This window comes from Nicotiana tabacum, chromosome 13 (genome assembly GCF_000715075.1).
Source record: "Nicotiana tabacum cultivar K326 chromosome 13, ASM71507v2, whole genome shotgun sequence".
Taxonomy (NCBI): domain Eukaryota; kingdom Viridiplantae; phylum Streptophyta; class Magnoliopsida; order Solanales; family Solanaceae; genus Nicotiana; species Nicotiana tabacum.
Window position 1 is genome coordinate 100,996,220 of NC_134092.1, and position 17,721 is coordinate 101,013,940.

General features: G+C 35.0%; 2 protein-coding genes across 2 annotated transcripts; one reads left to right on the plus strand and one right to left on the minus strand.

Annotated features, from left to right (window-relative positions):
* Positions 1-998: 998 nt before the first annotated feature.
* Positions 999-3,657, minus strand: LOC142168270 (uncharacterized). The gene is made up of 8 exons (XM_075228929.1): positions 3,266-3,657; positions 2,984-3,100; positions 2,667-2,815; positions 2,466-2,621; positions 2,328-2,358; positions 1,871-1,931; positions 1,495-1,770; positions 999-1,376 (listed from the first exon to the last, which is right to left on the minus strand). Exons 1-8 carry the CDS (start codon positions 3,655-3,657, stop codon positions 999-1,001), a joined length of 1,560 nt encoding a protein of 519 aa, XP_075085030.1.
* A 1,695-nt stretch (positions 3,658-5,352) lies between these two features.
* Positions 5,353-15,686, plus strand: LOC107832135 (aspartic proteinase 36). Its single transcript, XM_016659941.2, has 10 exons — positions 5,353-5,922; positions 6,837-6,966; positions 7,094-7,341; positions 8,571-8,795; positions 10,213-10,375; positions 10,462-10,535; positions 11,448-11,538; positions 12,522-12,597; positions 14,703-14,774; positions 14,982-15,686. The coding sequence occupies exons 1-10, from the start codon at positions 5,675-5,677 to the stop codon at positions 15,128-15,130; spliced, it is 1,476 nt and encodes a 491-aa protein (XP_016515427.2). The 5' UTR covers positions 5,353-5,674; the 3' UTR covers positions 15,131-15,686.
* The last annotated feature ends 2,035 nt before the right edge of the window (positions 15,687-17,721 follow it).

The window sequence follows — 17,721 nt, forward strand, 5'->3', positions numbered from 1 at the left end:
CCTAGTAATAGTCAAGTAAAGCAACCTATCAATCAATCTTTGGTAGGCTGCAGGATCTGTGAGCAAAGAATCATTGTCAATACCAAATTGATGATCAAATTCAGTTGTGGTCAGCTTCTAATTCACCTAAGCAGGAGCCCCTGCCAAACCAACATCAGAGATAAGTTCAAGGGAATATTTCCTCTGATGCAACAAAATTTCTTCCTTACTCCTCGCAAACTCAATTCCCAAAAAATATTTTAGCTCCCCCAATTTTTTTATTTTGAAACTTTGATGAAATATGTCTTTAGTGTCTGATATAAGTACAGCATCATCTCCAGTAATGAGTAAGTCATCCACGTATACTAGAATGATGACTATTCTCCCATTAAGATGTTTGGTGAATAAAGAATAATCGAGGTAACTTTGTTTGAACCCTGACTGAAGAAGAGCAGTGGTTAACTTGATGTTCCATTGGCGTGAGGCCTATTTAAGCCCATAAAGGGACTTGTGCAGTCGACAAACTTATGCTTTACCTGCTGAAGGTGAGAATCCCTGAGGCAGATGCATATATACTTCTTCTTCCAAATCACCTTGCAAGAAAGCATTGTACACGCCCATTTTGTGCAAGATCCAACCTTTTGTAGCTGCAATAGCAATCACAGACCTAAATGTGACCATTTTTACTATAGGTGAAAATGTTTCCTGATAATCCAAGCCTTCCTTCTGGATATACTTTTTAGCCACCAATCGAGCCTTGAATCTTTCTATATCTCTAGAAGTTGTATACTTGATCTTATAGACCCATTTGCAACTAATTGCCTTTTTGTCATGAGGCAATGTCACAACTTCCCAAGTGTGATTGTCTTCTAAAGTTTGAATCTCTGCCTTCATGGCCTCAACCCATCTTACATCCTTAGCTGTTTCACAATAAAATGTAGGTTCAGTTTCTAAAGAAACCTTGGCAACATAAGCTTGATATTTGGCTGAAAGACCACCATAATGCATGACATCACTGATTAGGTATAGGCAATGATGTGCTGAACTGGACCCCTTTGAGGTCTAATGTAATCCTTGAGCCAAATGGGAGGTCTGATGGTCCTGCCAGACTTCCTCAAATCACAAGCAAGAGGTATCTCATTTTGTATCAAAGCATGATTGTCAACAAGTGGTGTTTGTGTCTCTGGAGAAGGAAGGGAAACATCCTCTACACTGCTAAGAATAGAAAATGTAGGATCAGATGATTTGTTATGCATCTCATATATATGTGTACTGTCTTCTTTATTAACAGGATCAATCCCAAGAGAACTATCACCCTTGCTACTAACAGGCGACAACATGCAATCAGTGTTGGCTATAGAAGTTGTCTGAGGGAATGCTCTGAAATCTTTAGTAACCTATTGAAAAGGATATACATCTTCATAGAAAATTTGTATCCCTTCTCACAAAGATGGACCTTTGCTTAATGTTGTATAATTTGTATCCTTTTTGTGTAGGAGCATATCTCAGAAATACTGATCTTATTGCTTGAGGACCAAATTTATCTCCCTTCACTAGATTAGTGATAAAAAACAAACATCCTAGAACTCTCATGTGAGATATAGAAGCTTGTCTGCCAAACAATACTTCAAATGGTGACTTGTTGTTTAGAACAGTGGAGGGTATCCTGTTGATGATGTATACTACTGCGTCCACACATTCCCCCCATAATCGAATAGGCAAGTGACCCTGAAACCTTATGGCCCTTTCTGTCTCCAAGATATACTTATGCCTTCTTTCCACCACCCAATTCTGTTATGGAGTATATGGACAAGAACTTTGATGCATAATTCCATGTGCTGAAAATAGTTCATTGTAATTCTGATTAAAAAATTCCGTGCCATTATCAGACCTGAAGCATTTTATCATTTTGCCAAACTGTGTTCTTACCATAGTGATGAAGTGCTTGAGCACTATAATTATATCAGATTTAAGATGCAATAGAAAAACCCAAGTCCATCTAAAACAATCATCTACAATTGTGAAAAAAAATTTCTTTCCATTATGAGTTAAAACTTTGTAAGGCCCCCATACATCCATATGTAATAAATCAAAACAGTCTAGTGCTCTACAAGTACTTATAGGAAATGGGATTCTAGCTTGCCTTTCCAATGGACAAAAATCACAATGGCTTGTTCCAATATTATTACTACAATTAAAACTAGGCAATATTTTAATGACTGAGACTGGAACATGCCCCAACCTCCTATGCCACAACTCAGTTTCATCTCTTACTACTATAAATGACTTAACTTGATCCGTTAGTCTTCCCTGTGTACGAAGCGCATAAAGTCCCTATTCCTTCTTACCAATCTCCTTTACCTTCCCAGTGAAGAGATCCTATAAAATGCAGAAATCAAGATAAAAGGTAGCACAATATTTAAGAGCCTTTGTCAGTTGAGACACAGACAATAGGTTAAACTTGAATGATGGCACACATAAAACACCTGTAATAGTTTCTCCTCCATTCAGTTGACAACTTCCAACATGAGATACCTTAGCTGAATTACTTGTAGGAAGATGTACACTGCCTGCATTTCCTGTTGTCACTTTATCATATAAAGTATTTTGGTTACCAACCATGTGATTAGTGGCCCAAGTATCTACAATTAATTTTTTATTAGATTGTTAAACATATGAAACATTACCTGCCATATGTGCACTACCAGGAGCTTCTGAGACATGTATTTTGTTCAGCATAGTAAGGATCTGGTGATACTGCTCAAGTGTAAACACAGGTGTAGGGGCATATTGTTGTTGCCCTAACTGTTGTTGTCCTTGTCCAAGGCCTTGTTGACTATAATTCTATGGTTTATATGAATTTCCATCGGATGAAATGTGATCATTCTCGCTTGAAAAACTACTAGTCATGTTTACTTTTCTCTTTGACTTAAAATCTGCAGGGTAGCCATTCAACTTGTAACAATTCGCCTTTAGGTGCCCTTTCATATTGTAATATTCATACCTCATCAACTTGTAGCAACCATCCTTTGTGTGCCCTTTCATGTTACAATAATCACACTCCAAATTGTAATTTTCTTCATCTTTTGTCTCATCTTTGATGTATACAAGGCTGTGGGATCTGAAGAATCAGAGACATATGAACTATTACCAGCTATAATTTTCTGACTCTCATCTTGTAGAATCATTGTGTAAGCTTGATTAACAATGAAAATTTTAGACTTCATGAGAATTTGAATGCGTGCTTGGCTGTAGCCTCATTAGACATTGCCACAATCGCTGATACTGTTGATGATCAACAAATTTTTTAGACTTATCATAACAAGTAGGAGGTGACATTATTGAATCGTACTCATCCCAAAGATCCTTCAGTTTAGAGTAATACGCAGACACAGTAGACGTTCCTTGAGTCAATGTAAAAATTTCTCTGTGAAGATAATACATGCGTGAGGCATTTACCTTGTCAAAGCGCTCACGCAGGTCAACCCAGATTGCACATGCATTTGAGCAAAACAGAACACCGCTTAATAGATCGCGGCTAACATTATGCATAATCCAGGATTTTACTATAACATTACAGCGATCCCATAGGTTAGCATACTTATCTCCATAGGTGTCACGTGTAATAGCTCTATCAATAAATCCCAGCTTATTGCGAGTCAACAACGAAACCTCCATAGCTTGACTCCACAATGTGTAATTTTCCATTCCAATCAACTGGGAACCCAATGACAATGCTCCAGTGTGTGTCAAATGGATGCAAATATAGAGGATAATTGTGATCAATCACAATCGAGCTTTGATCAGTGACTTCATCAACCGCCATTGGAGAAAATTAGGATTTTGAGAAAAAAATACAGGTTCGATGAATTTCTCGTTCTTCAACAAATTCACAGTGAAGAACCCTAGATTCAATCGATTATTTGCTATGATACCATATCAATTTGATGAATTCAATCAATTATCAATTGAGTCAAAAGGTACTGAAGAGTCGAAGACGAAAAGAAGGAGCTGGAAATGAAAATTCCCGAATAAAATGAAATCCAGCTGTGCACAACTAACCGACCAATTACTATTTATACTAACTGACTTCTAACTCAACCATAGTTACTACTAACTACCACTAACTACTTTGCCCTGTATCAGTACATGCCTCAACAAAAAGAAACCAAATAAGAAGTACTAAACATATTATCGGAGAAGGAAAAGCTCTACATCATAAAACGTAACATTCATAACTGTAGAAGTAGTTCTCGCTATGTAAAAAATAAAAGAAATTAACGGAAAAAAGAACCCAAGATTGTTTCTACAGACTATTGTGTTGTTACATTCTTGCATTCACACCGATAAACAAATAATTGAGGAGCCATTATTGGAATAAAAGAACATGCATGGTTTTAAAATTGCACAAGAATTTCTTCAGCCAATAGACATTAAACTCGGAGAAATAATTATTAGGAGTAAAAAAGCTATTTTCCTACAAATAATCGTAGGTTATATTCCTTTAGTAATTAGTAGTCCCCTTAATTTTGGCAAACTCGTACTTGAAAATTTTCTATCAACAAATAATAATATTTTAGAACTAGTTTATAGTGGTTTCTGAAATGTAATATAGTTGCCGTAATAGTTAAGGAACAGTCCAACTGGCAACTACTAAACAACTCATCTATATATACGACTTTCAGAGTCTAAATTTGGTTTTCTTTTTAGCTAAGCATGTCAGGAGATAAAAGATCACGAGATTTACATTAGTAAGTAAAACTATACTATGGAACAAAAAATACTTCATTTAAAATAAATTCTCTAAAATTACAAAAAGTAAAGCAGAAACTGCAAAAAACAGAAGGTGTAGTAGCAGAATGAATTGCAGAGGTTTCACTTCAGCACAAAAAAGAGAATGTTTTATGTGCAAACAAACGCGAGGCTACACCATTGCGTCATACTCTGATTTCTCTTTTTCAGAACCCCATCACCTCTGCTCAGAATTTTCGTTAAGGTATATCAAAATACGTTAAGGTATATCAAAATATATAAAAATAAACTTACCAAAAAATTAAGAGAAATTAATATATAGTATATATATATATATATATATATATATATATATAATTTATTTTTATCCATATGTTACTATGTATATTAAATAATAAAAATTCCTTCCACACTTACACTTTCACTTCAAGTACTGGACCAGTAATAAGTATAATATATATTGCTCTATCTTATGGTTTATTTCCAAGAAAATTCTCAAGAAACTATGCATACAGCATACACATATTATATTAGAGTGTATATACTCTTTATACCCTTTAGAAAATTTTCAAGAAAATTCTAACACAAATACTAAAACCCAAAATTTTCCTCCCGTTTACTAAATTTGAACATTTGTTCTCTCTCTCTCTCTCTCTCTCTCTCTCTCTCTCTCCTCTCTCTCTTTCTCAATCTTCCTGTTTTCTTCCATTTGGGTTTTTCACAACCGACTCTTTTTCTGTGTATTGTACACTTTGTATTGTATCCATTAATATAAAGGAAAATAATTCCTTTCTTTCCCCTTTCACCTCAAGATCCATACATATACATACATCACATCTGTGTGTATACATATTACATATACATAATACAAATATCTTTTTTGTTGTTGGTATATATAGAAGGATAAAGATTGGATTTTGGAAAGTGGGTGTGTTGTATTTTAATGTTTTGGCAATTCTTGAAAATGGATCTGAGGAGAAAAGGGTGTTTGATATTGCTTTTGGTTTTGGTTTTGGTGGTGAATATAGTAAAGGGAGATAATAATGTAGTGTTTAATGTGAAGCATAAATATGGTGGGCGTGGAGGTTCAGTCTTGAATGAACTCAAAGCACATGATAGTCGCCGTCATGGCAGAATGCTTGCCGCCGTTGACTTCCAATTGGGTGGCAATGGCCAACCCACTGATGCTGCGTTAGTTCCCTCTCTTTCTTGTTGTTTAATTCTACTTGTTTGTAATGATGTTTTTTCTTACATTATGGGAAAAAAATTGTTACCTGTGCATTGTAACTGGGATATTGTTATTTTTTGTTTCATAATTATTGCTACAAAGATTGATTAAAGTGCATGTATAAGTGAATGAAATGGGTTGACTTGTGTGTTTAGATCAAATTTATCTGCTTTATATGCTAAGTTGAATGAGGAGCAGGGGTTAATTTTCCTTTTAGGAATGAGATTTTGTCTTAGTGGTTAATTTTGTGTCTGGTTATTTCCTTGAAGAGGGAAAATGAATGGAGTTGTTAGCTTTTTACTTGTTAATGTTTCTGCTCTGGGGATATATTTCGGCGAGATGGAGGAATGTTATGGTCTTATGGAACAACATATCGGATTATTCTTTCTGATTCTAAATTGTATTTTGATATAGATGAATTAGTTCCTTTGGATATCTTCTGTTATATAGCTATTGAGATACAGCTAGTTATTGCTTCAGCATTTGTTTCCCTAAGAAGAAATATCTAATGTTTAGCTACAGGAAAGGTTTAATTGCTCCAGTTGATACTAGCATGTTTCTTGTATCTGTTATTCTTCTTTAAAGACGGGCATCAAGTGTTAGTATTTTAAGAAAGCACGAAGCGTTGTGGTTTGATCTTTATTGCTGTTATGGCTTCTTTGTTTTGCTGAGCGAGTTCTATTATAACAAATTAGTAGTTCTTATTATACAAAATTGTGCCCCTCATCCAACCAATAGAAAACAAATAGTGCTCCTCATATGCAGGAAATGAGTTAAGGCAATTGTGGTGGAGGGTGGGAAGCATTGGATAATTCATGTATGCACATTCTTTCTGGTGCAATTGTGGTCATGTTTTCTTCATAAATATATTATGCAGGCTCTATTACACTAAACTTACAATCGGGACTCCTCCAAAAGACTATCATGTCCAAGTAGATACTGGAAGTGACATCTTATGGGTGAATTGTGCTGGCTGTAGGAGATGTCCTTCAAAAAGCAGTCTTGGGGTATGATCATTCTTCTATTTTACATGTTCTCGTGCTTTCCCTGCTCAAAGAGAATAGATATTCAATTTGTTGACTTTCTCTTCTTGATCCATCCAAGTAGTTTCTCATCTATGTTGTTATACCACAGATAGACTTGACGCTGTATGACTTGAAAGCCTCAGCATCTGGGAAAACCGTTAGTTGCGACCAAGACTTTTGCACTGATATGTTTAATGCTCCCTACTCAGATTGCAGAGTGGGGGCACCTTGTGAATATCAGGTTACTTACGGAGACGGCAGCTCAACTTCTGGATACTTTGTAAAGGATTTCATTCATTTTGATCAAGTGTCTGGAAATCTTAAAACCACAGCAATGAATGGGTCAATAGCATTTGGGTAGTTTTCTCTTTATGATTTACATCTATTTATGCTAATTGTTGCCAAATGAATTCATGATTGACTTGGATGACTACTATAGGGGAATCTGTTGTCCAATAGATTTTCTTTGGTAGCCACTGTTTTACTTCATCTAGTTCTACTACCCTATCTCATTTTCTTTGTTGTCCAAACAATATTCGAAATCTGCTTGTGTTTACGTAGATTCTGTTGCAGTTACTTGGTAAGAGAAACAAATAACAAATTTGTTTCTTACACCTGAAAAAAGATATATTTGTTGTAGTAGCATCTGGCACCGCTGCTTCAAGTATAAATGAAACATATGCAAGTATTGCATATCTGTAATGTTGATATTTAAATTGATAGATGAATTGCAATGGTTAATTAAAAACTTTTCTCTTGAGCTGGAGAATTTGGGAAGGAGATTTTTAAAATAATTGATAGGAATTATTTAATGTCTCAGTCTCAGCTATATCATCGTAAATAACTTCCCTACTGAGGAAACATGAAAAGTAGTTAGATGTACACATTTGATTATATAAGTCTTAAAGCTCTCTGAAACAGAGATATCACTGGAGTGGTAAAGCACTATAAAGCACTATATGTAGCGCTGTATCATGGATAATTTTGTCAGTGTACAGTGTAAAAAAGCAAGGTCTAGAAAAAAAGGGAAAACTCTTCCTAACTCAACTTTCATGTATATTGTTTCCCAATCCTATTTTCGTTAAGTGAATGGAATATTGTATGGGTTTGTGGAACAATTTCAGTAGTACAGTCTCTTAGGCTATATCACCTGTTTCACCCATCACTGGTAAATTCAATACATTGAAGGTTATGATGGCATGTAATATGTGTTTCTGCAATTCTGTATCCTGAGCACAATAAAGTTGTACTTCCAGATTAGATTGTTATACTGTCATGTTTAGCTGCTTTGCTACCTCCTTCCTTCATTTTCTCAACGGGAAAGCAGTACCGACAGCAGAAAATGGGTTGCACTTTTCATTAATATATCCAATGAAGTAACTTCTTCCTAGCTGATATGTTTCAATGGTTTTGATCTTTAATTCCTCCTCCTATAAATTTTAGTTCTGTTTTTTCACCATAACTTGTGTGTGGTTTCTTGGATGTAAATAATGCTACTCAAGGGTGTGATATTGTATACTCTTTTCAGTAAGTAATTTATTTCTTGATGACATATATGTAGCTTACATGTTTTTTATCGAAGATAGGTGCTCATCTAGTCAATCAGGAGAGCTAGGTTCATCTACTCAAGCAGTTGATGGAATAATTGGTTTTGGACAAGCAAACTCATCCCTTATTTCGCAGCTAGCTGTATCCGGAAAGGTGAAAAAAGTATTTGCACATTGCCTGGACGGCAGTAATGGTGGTGGCATATTTGCCATTGGACAAGTAGTTCAGCCGAAAGTAAAGTCAACACCACTAGTCCCAAATGAGTAAGTATATGTATTGTCTTCTCTTCTTCCCTGCTCCCACCCCAAATAAAGAAAAGAAGAAAAGGAAAAAGGAGAGATCGAAATATAATATTTGGCATCGTTTTATTTGAAGTTGTATAAAATTTCTTCTTATTCTTCTAGCTTGTAAGTTTTGTATTCCATTTTTTCCAGGTTTGCATAACATTCGATTGGTAGGTCTATCCATTCATATCCGCTTGAGCTCAATCCATATGCATGCATGCAAGATTTGGTGATAGAAGATCCATACCTAGTTTTAAGAGATATTTTAGAAATCAAATAGTCCCTCCGTTTCAATTTAGATGATGTAGTTTGACTTGGCACAAAGTTTAAGAAAAAAAAAAGAAAACGTTTGAAACATGTGGTGTCAAAAGGTTTTGGGGCAAAAACTTAGTGGGTCCATGATATTTGTGTGGCTATAAAAGCTTCTCATTAAGGGTAAAATGGGTATAATGAAAAGTTTAAAGTTAAATTGTTTCTAAATATAGAAATATGTCATTCTTTTTGGAACGGACTAATAAGGAAAGTATGTCATCTAAATTGAAACAAAGGGAGTAATTCTTTTGGAAATATGAACTATAGGGAAAAGAAATTTTTATTGTCTTCTAAGAGTTTAGTAACAGTCAACCTAGCTTTCACGTGTCAGTTCTTCAGGATAACCGCCTATCAATTTGAATTTTCCTCCTCAACCATAAGTGAGCCTACCTCAGATCAAGGAAAGAGTAGACCCACAACCTATACCTTTCTTTTAAGAGTAGCTGCTTTGGTGTTATTGCTTCAATCAGGTGTAGCTAGGGCTGGGAGTTTATTAGCCCGAGTTATGATAGAAATAGTGGTAGTTGAATTTGAAGTAGCCGTTGATTTGACCCAGTGTTGGATGCTGAATTATTGGTTTAGGACTCAGTTGACCATCTTTAATTTAAAGCTGAGGATTTATTTTTATGTCAAATCTTGATCCTGATCTTCAAACTATGAAATGAAAAACACGACCATAAACTCAAAGGAGACTGGATAAGCAGACGACTAATATACAGCAGCCTCGTGAGCTAAAGTGACATCGATTTAGTGCTGAATAGGGTAGAGCTATTGCTTTAGATGGATTTCATGATGCATATGCGGTATGCCTGACAGTTGATTTAAAGAAAAAAGACATGGAGAAAAATTGAAAACACAGAATATTTTCAGGATATGTGCTTAGGTTTTAAAAAAAAGAAGGAATATCCCTAATTATCGGGATTGTGATTTTTTGCATTGTTATTCTTGTCATTCACTTCTCTTACTTTTTCTTTTTATTTCATTATACCATCATCGTTTTGACTGTTAAACATCCGTCTTAACATCACATTGGCTCCTTCCTCCTTTATTTCTTGACTTTTACTATATATGTTTTCCGATTCAGGCCACATTACAATGTTGTCATGAAGGGAATTGAGGTTAATGGTAAAGCTCTTGACATCCCTACGACTATCTTTGACGCGGGATCCAATAGAGGAACAATAATTGACAGTGGTACAACCTTAGCATATCTTCCTAACAAGGTCTATAGTGCTCTTATGTCCAAGGTAGGTTTAGACATTTCAAACCTGCATGTATGCATTGGATATGTCTTTTCCTCCTGCCTGATTCTTCACTTTGCCTGTTACTATAGTTGATGGTTAAGCAACCAGATTTGCCGACTCATCTTGTTGAGGGGAGCTTCCACTGCTTTTACTACAGTGGAAAGTAAGGTTCTTTTTGCCCTCTCCACATGAATATCGTAATTCTTTCTGTTAAGATTTAGTTTGTGAGATCTTTTCATTTCCTCTGAGTATGTACACTATAACATAGTAGGGCAGGTAAGATAAAGTATTTTTGTGTCCTACATTTCAGCATCTGCTGTGACCTTTGGAAAATGTGTATGACTACGAAGCGAGTTATTGTCTGTGATGAAAATGGAACTGTTCATTTGCAGAAGTCAGGAGTGTTTGTGATGCTTTGTTATACGGCTAACTGCAAGATAAAATTGTCAAATTTGTTGCTTGAAATTTTACATATATTTCGGAAGGTGGGGTTGAGGGTGGAGGGTAAAGTACGCTATTGAAAACTGATTTTTCCTATAATTCAGAATGGCAAATACTAGTTGAGTGGGTTTGGAGGTGCTTATTATTTCTTTAAGGATCTCTGGTACCTAACGGCTCTATACTGCGGATGCATATAACAGTGTGCTTTAAAGTATGATGACTCATTAAGCATGTTTCATCCTTCTCCGGCTTTGAATCTTAATTCTGTGTAAAGTGTGTAGACTGACGCACTTTGCGCCCAAAATAAAAGGCGAGTAGACCGACGCATAAGTCATTCTGCAGGTTATTCGAATAGATGTCGTGCATCTCATTTGACCTTATAATTCTGACTTCTTGTGATTAGCCACTTCTCTATTAGCTTTCTTGTATTCCAAGCTCCATTTATGATGGATGCGTGGATGCATTAATATATGTAATTCAGTGGTGGTTAGATTATTAATAGTAATAATGCTCCATAACCCAGTCTTCATTTCAGAATGACATAATCTGGATTTCCAGAGATTAATCGGTGTAATTCAGATAATTGCTGTTAATAACTTGCTCTTTTAACTTTTCTTTTCCTCTGGTGGTGCAGGGTTGATGATGGTTTCCCAGTTGTAACCTTTCAGTTTGCTGATTCTCTGTCTTTGACAGTTTATCCGCACGATTATCTTTTCCAAGTTAATGTAAGTAATCTAGCTTTGCTGTTCTCCAACTCTTTCTTTACTTAATCAGATCAAATTTGCTAGCTGGCCCAAAAAAGCTTTGTTTGCCCTGTTAGTATTTGAATATTCGATCCTTTGATCGTTTATGCCAGTTACTTAGTTTTTCAAGCCCAGTGTTATTAAAAGACATCCCTTTGTCGCTTAAAACGATGATGCAAGGTGAAGCGAGTGGTTATTGCTTCATGGATGAAGTCATGCGCTTCAAACAATGACGCGCAAAGTGATCCAAATGAGAAGTGGTCGTTTTTTTGAATCTTAACTTTAAGGAATTGGATTAACATCGGCAATCATTGTATATTGGGTGTTGAACTTAGTCAGTCTAATTGCAATTTGGTTATCATATTATTAAATTGATGTGTGTGGTGTTTTTATTTTTCTATAAACTGTGCGCAACTGCGCATCACTTCAAAAAAGCCTGAGCATCACTTTTTGATTTTCAAGCCTCATGGACCATGTCACTTCTTTGCGCTTTTCCCTTTCTAAACCACTGCTCAAGCCATTATCTGGATGGAATTCACTAATCAGTATAGGCCTAGGCCTGTTGATTTGTCATCAACGAATTTCCAGTCAGCACAGTGATAAGCGGCTGGTCTTATATGTTTTCATATCTTAGAGCCTAGCATTCGTGGGAAGTTGTTTCGCCGTCTTTTCCATTGGGTCTCACTTGCATAGGTAATTATTTGTACAATATTGTCGGTGTTGTAAATGTCGGTATAGAAGAGTCCAATGCAAACAATAGGGTACTAAAATAAAGGGTCCTGGAGATACAATATATGCATGGAAGGGAAAGCAACTGGATACATTTTGTAGTTTGGATAACATGACTTACAAACACTACAATATATGCATGGAAGGGAAAGCAACTGGATACATTTTGTAGTTTGGATAACATGACTTACAAACACCTTTCGTTATGAATATCTTCACTATGTTTAATTTTGCAGGACAACGAATGGTGTATTGGTTGGCAGGACAGTGGAATGCAGACAAAGGATGGAAAGGAAATCACTCTGTTAGGAGGTATCATTTAACCACTTATAGCGCATAAAAGTAAATCAGTTTGATGGTGAACTGCATTTAGAATTTTAACTAATTTCATGAAACTAATCTTGCCCAAATAGAGTCAATAGTTTGTTCAATGATATTTTTGCAAGTATGATTATAAGACAGTTGAACAACATGGGATAAATAGCTATTGTTGGTCAAGCTAGCTGCCACCCGGAGATACTAGAGATAACGTAAATAAGTTGTGTCCCAAACACGTTTAACTTCACGTCATAATTGATGAGTACAATAGAATAATTGAAATTGTGGTCAACCTGTTATGGTAGAGTTTGAAAAAAAAGTTTTAGAGAAGTTGGTAGAAGAGCATGATCTGGTCCTCATGCAAGTAGTCATAGATCATACACAGATGTCCGGGAAAATGCATGTAAAGAAGCCGGCATATAAATAAAGAATATTTACTATATGTCATTAGTTGTTGATTCCAATTCTCTGTTGATGGTGTCCAATGTCTTTCCGAGGATAGACAAGTTAGCCTCCAACTTCTTTTCTGTGTTTCTGAAGGTTCTATCTAAACCTGTATTGTCCTCCACATACCCACATGAAGGGAAAAGATAAAAAACAAAAAACAAAGAAGTGTTTGAGATGTAAAGACTGACATAGAAGAGTTTTGCAGATTCTTTGTCAATCCATTCTTAAGCTAGGGAAAATTTCTTTCATTGATGAAACCCTTTAAGGGTAATATTAGATAATTGTTGTCGACCTGGAAATTGGAATCAAACAATAAGTTGACATGCTGATGGCTCATTTAATTAATATTCTTGCGAGCAAAATTACTCCTTACGTCCAGCTTTTTAAACACACTTTCCAATTTATGTAATCTTAAGATATTTGTCATAACTTCATAACAATTTCAATCAATGAATGAACTATATCTCAATACCGAACAAGTTCGGTTGGTGACAGAAATCCTCTATGTACTCAGCTCCATTCGTTGAGTCTGCTAGAGGAAGATGCTCGGGGATAAAGATAAGACTAACGAAAAGTTGGGACCAATTTCATTACGAGCATGACCTAACACATGCATTGCTAAGAGGACTTGATTTGACTTATCGCAATCGCCATCAACTTATCGCAATCACCCTCCTTTATCCGAACTTGAGACCAACCATTTTTTACTAAATGTATGAAAAAAACTCAAATTAATCTTTACAATTCAAGACTTTCCAACTATTACTTAAGTTTTTGTTTCGTCTTTTACCAGTAATATGTACATGTCAAATTCGTATTATGAAACTCGTCCATTCATGCTACTTTATATCCGGGGAGTGTTATTTATTCGTAATTTCAATAATAAAAGTTAACCACCATATTGGCATCAACAAAAAGATCTAACCATTTATAGGCTTTCATAATTAAGGTTTTTACTGAAGGTCATATTTCTATGTTAATTTCGTCTAAGCAAAGAAAATATTAGTTCAAAAGGAGGAGGGATAGTAAGATTTTGAATAATTAGTTCGCCACAATAAATTTCTTGGCGTTTTCGCTTAAATCAAGTTTAATATCTGCTTTATCTTTTTAGCTGGTCAGAAGCTTACATCTTAAACTACACCTTGAGCACTTCAAAATTTGATTATGTTATAAGTAATATGCACATCACTTTTATTTCTCTATAATAATTAATACTCCAAAGTGATATTCTTCAAAGCTTACATTTTCTTAGTTATTGTAACACTAATTTTATAGTTGAAACGGAGCTGTTTCCCTAGTATTTATTATGTATTAATAAAATACTAGTCACTGGAGAGTCGACTTGTCATTCTGCATCATCACTTGCATCTCATTTCCATTTCTTCAGTCTTTTCAAATGCTTGATATAATAACAGCTCACAGAAAAAATTACATGATGAACGTGCACCTTCCCAGAATTGAGCCTAAGCTGATACAATCATTGATAGATTTGGAGAATCTAGTTTTAATATGGCTTAAAAGACAAATTATATAGTATTGGGATGAAATGACTTGTATATAGCAAAATGGATGCAGAGGGTTCATGTAGTTGACTCCACTAGTTCATGATTGAGATATAATTGATTGATTGATTTATTGATAATCTGATGCAGATCTTGTGCTATCCAACAAGCTTGTTCTGTATGATCTTGAAAACCAGAGTATTGGCTGGACTGAATATAACTGTGAGTATTATATAGCTTTACCATTTAATTCAAGGATTTAATACTTGATTAACTTATTTCTACTTCATTGTGTATAATTTATTTTCCGAAATAGTACCAATTGTTTCCTTCTTCAGATCTTTTTTTCAGCACAATGTCGTCAATAGTTTTATTGGAAGAGTTCCCTTTGAGGACTTTTTCTTAAAAGTATCTGTTGGTTTATTTCAGGCTCTTCGAGCATCAAAGTCAGAGATGAAACTTCTGGAAAAGATTATACCATAGGTGCTCACAATATTTCATCAGCTTCGACTGTCAATTCAAGAATGCTTTCTATGTTCATATTGATGATCTCCATCCTATGCAATTTGTTGAAGTGAGATATACCAGAAACAACTGTACAGGGAGTCATTGTTGTGCCATAACATTCAGCGATTTGATGATTCATTGGAATTACAAGTCCTCTTCTTATACCTTCAACATGATTCTTTGACATTATACGAATACGGACAACACTGGTTTGATGAAACTGACATTCTGCAGTTCCACTTCTGTTCTAACACATAGGGATCATCCTCTTAGATGGTGGCCTAAATAGTTTTTTTCTCATTCTGTTTCATTTTATTTTATTTCACTGCCTTTTCTCTTGGGACATGTGATGGAAAATACAAACAGTGAATAGATGCAAGCAAATGCTTGGATAGGATAGATAGTCTCCTTTTTCTTTCTTTCTTTTGATGTTATTCATTAGTTTGTTTCAATGTTAAGGTAAAATAATTCCAGCTTTTGTGAGAATGTCATGTTAGTGTTTGCTTCTTTTTGATTTTTGGTGTTTTTCCTAATTAACGAGTGTCAGATAAGAATTGTTGTACTTGTAGCTTTTCTGACAATGTTCATGTTAATGTTATTTATATAATGGTTTTTGTTGCCTTCAAAGATAGAGTTTCACTTCATTTATAGCATATAATATTTTGCTGCCTCGGGAGATGAATTATTCAATATAATGTTCAGATCAAGGATATAATTGTGCAAGGGAACTCTTGTGGAAAGTATACTTGCACCAAGAATTTTAAACAACTTTTCTTATCATTATTGTGAAGCTTTTATAGTTAGACAAATGTTATGAATATGTTTAGACCACAAGTTTTAAAGTCTTATAGCCACACAAATGATATGACAATGTGTAAGACTATCATTTTCAAAAAAAATCATTTCTTTCTTAAACTTTGTGTGTATTTAAACTTTTGTCACATAAAGAAAACGAGGGAGTAATGAAAAATATGAAAGCCACAACCTTTATCTTGCTAGTTGTATGATACTATGATAATTGTCTTAGAGAAGACGTAGTAGAAGAAAGAGAGTTTAACCTGTTAAAGCTAAGAAACAGAAATGTAAAAAAAAAATGGCGTGCATATCTTTTCCTTGAAATTAATCAGCGGATAAATATAGAATGAAATATATAATTCTTTTGATTCAGCTGCATTAACTAAAAAGTAAATATCCTAAAACCCGCCTAAACTATCACCTTTTTGTCGGTTCCCTACTTAAACTATAGCCTGTCCCCAAAAACCCCCTGAACTATATCTTCCTTCGTATTAAAACCCCTTCGCTGCTTATATGGCGTATTGTGTGTAACAACTCGTGAAAGAGCACGTGAAGGCTAGAGAAATCCATCAAAATGGCTCACATGACAGTGTCTAACGGTTAATTAGCCCTTGATTTTTTCTAAAATTTTGTATTTTTTGTTTTTTCCGCATTTTCTTTGTATTTCACTTTTCTTCTTCATTCTTTCACCTTTCTTCTCCATTTTTTCATCTTTCTCCTCCATTTTTCCATTTGGTTTAATCTGAAATTCTCCCTCTCTTGTTATTGAATTTCTCTTCAAGCTTCTAAAAAATATTTGCAGAAGAATAAGATATGTGAGAACAATGGAGTTTTCAGAATGCAAGGGAGATAACCTGTTGAAATTGTCAAAAGTCCCACATCGGTGGATGACAATTCTGAATGGGAATTTCACCCTATAAAAGGAGGCCTAATGTTTAGGATTAAACAACACTTCTCATTTGTAAGGTTCGGCCAATTTTGCCTACTTCCTCGGACACAATCAATATTTTATACACAAAGAAAACTTCTGCAAGTAAATTATGGAAAGCACTGGAGGATAAATTTTTGAAGAAAAACAGTCAAAATTAATTATACATGAAGAAGATTGGAAATTATCAATCGTGTTGCTTGCGGTACCATTCGATCCTACCTTGCTAGAGAGCAGAAATATCCATACAGAAAAGGAGAAAAGTTGAAGGGCGGAGAAGGAGAAATTTTTGACGGGTCAGGACATTTTGGGATGTGGCAAGGCGAGGTTCTAGATGTTCTTTTTCAACAAGGGCTAGATCTTGCCATTGAAGAAAAGAAGCCAGATGTTATTGGAGAAGAAGATGTGAAATTTTGCCAAGGTGGGGATTTGTTGAAATTGTCAAAAGTCCCACATCGGTGGATGACAATTTTGAATGGAAATTTTACCCTATAAAAAAGGCAAATCCTAAACATTAGGCCTCCTTTAATAGGGTAAAATTCTCATTCAAAATTGTCATCCACCGATGTGGGACTTTTGACAATTTCAACAAATCTCCACCTTGGCAAAATTTCACATCTTCAATTTTCTCTAAATAATAAATTTTGGTTGTGTCTTCATCTTCAATCTTTAGTGTTCAACAATGTTGATCAAATCCAAACAATGTTGAAACTTGACCGCAATCACCACTTTTGTCAGCATATCAGCAGGGTTCTCCGTAATATAAATTTTCTTCACCGTGACTCCACCTTCTTCTATGATTTCTCGTACGAAATGATACCGAACATCAATGTGCTTCGTCCTTGCATGATAAACTTGGTTCTTCGCTAATTGAATAGCACTTTGACTATCACAAAAAATTGTAATATTTTTTTTGTTCAATACCAAGCTCCTTTAGCA

Bases quoted from the DNA above. Each gene is read 5' to 3' on its own strand.
- LOC107832135 (XM_016659941.2), top strand. From the start codon at position 5,675: ATGTTTTGGCAATTCTTGAAAATGGATCTGAGGAGAAAAGGGTGTTTG. The intron at 10,536-11,447 runs GTAAGGTTCTTT...CTGGTGGTGCAG, and splicing joins TGCTTTTACTACAGTGGAAA to GGTTGATGATGGTTTCCCAG. The intron at 11,539-12,521 runs GTAAGTAATCTA...TTAATTTTGCAG, and splicing joins ATTATCTTTTCCAAGTTAAT to GACAACGAATGGTGTATTGG.
- LOC142168270 (XM_075228929.1), bottom strand. From the start codon at position 3,657: ATGGAGGTTTCGTTGTTGACTCGCAATAAGCTGGGATTTATTGATAGA. The intron at 1,932-2,327 runs GTAAGAAGGAAT...ATATAATTATAG, and splicing joins TGGGAAGGTAAAGGAGATTG to TGCTCAAGCACTTCATCACT. The intron at 1,771-1,870 runs GTCTGATAATGG...ACTCCATAACAG, and splicing joins AAAATGATAAAATGCTTCAG to AATTGGGTGGTGGAAAGAAG.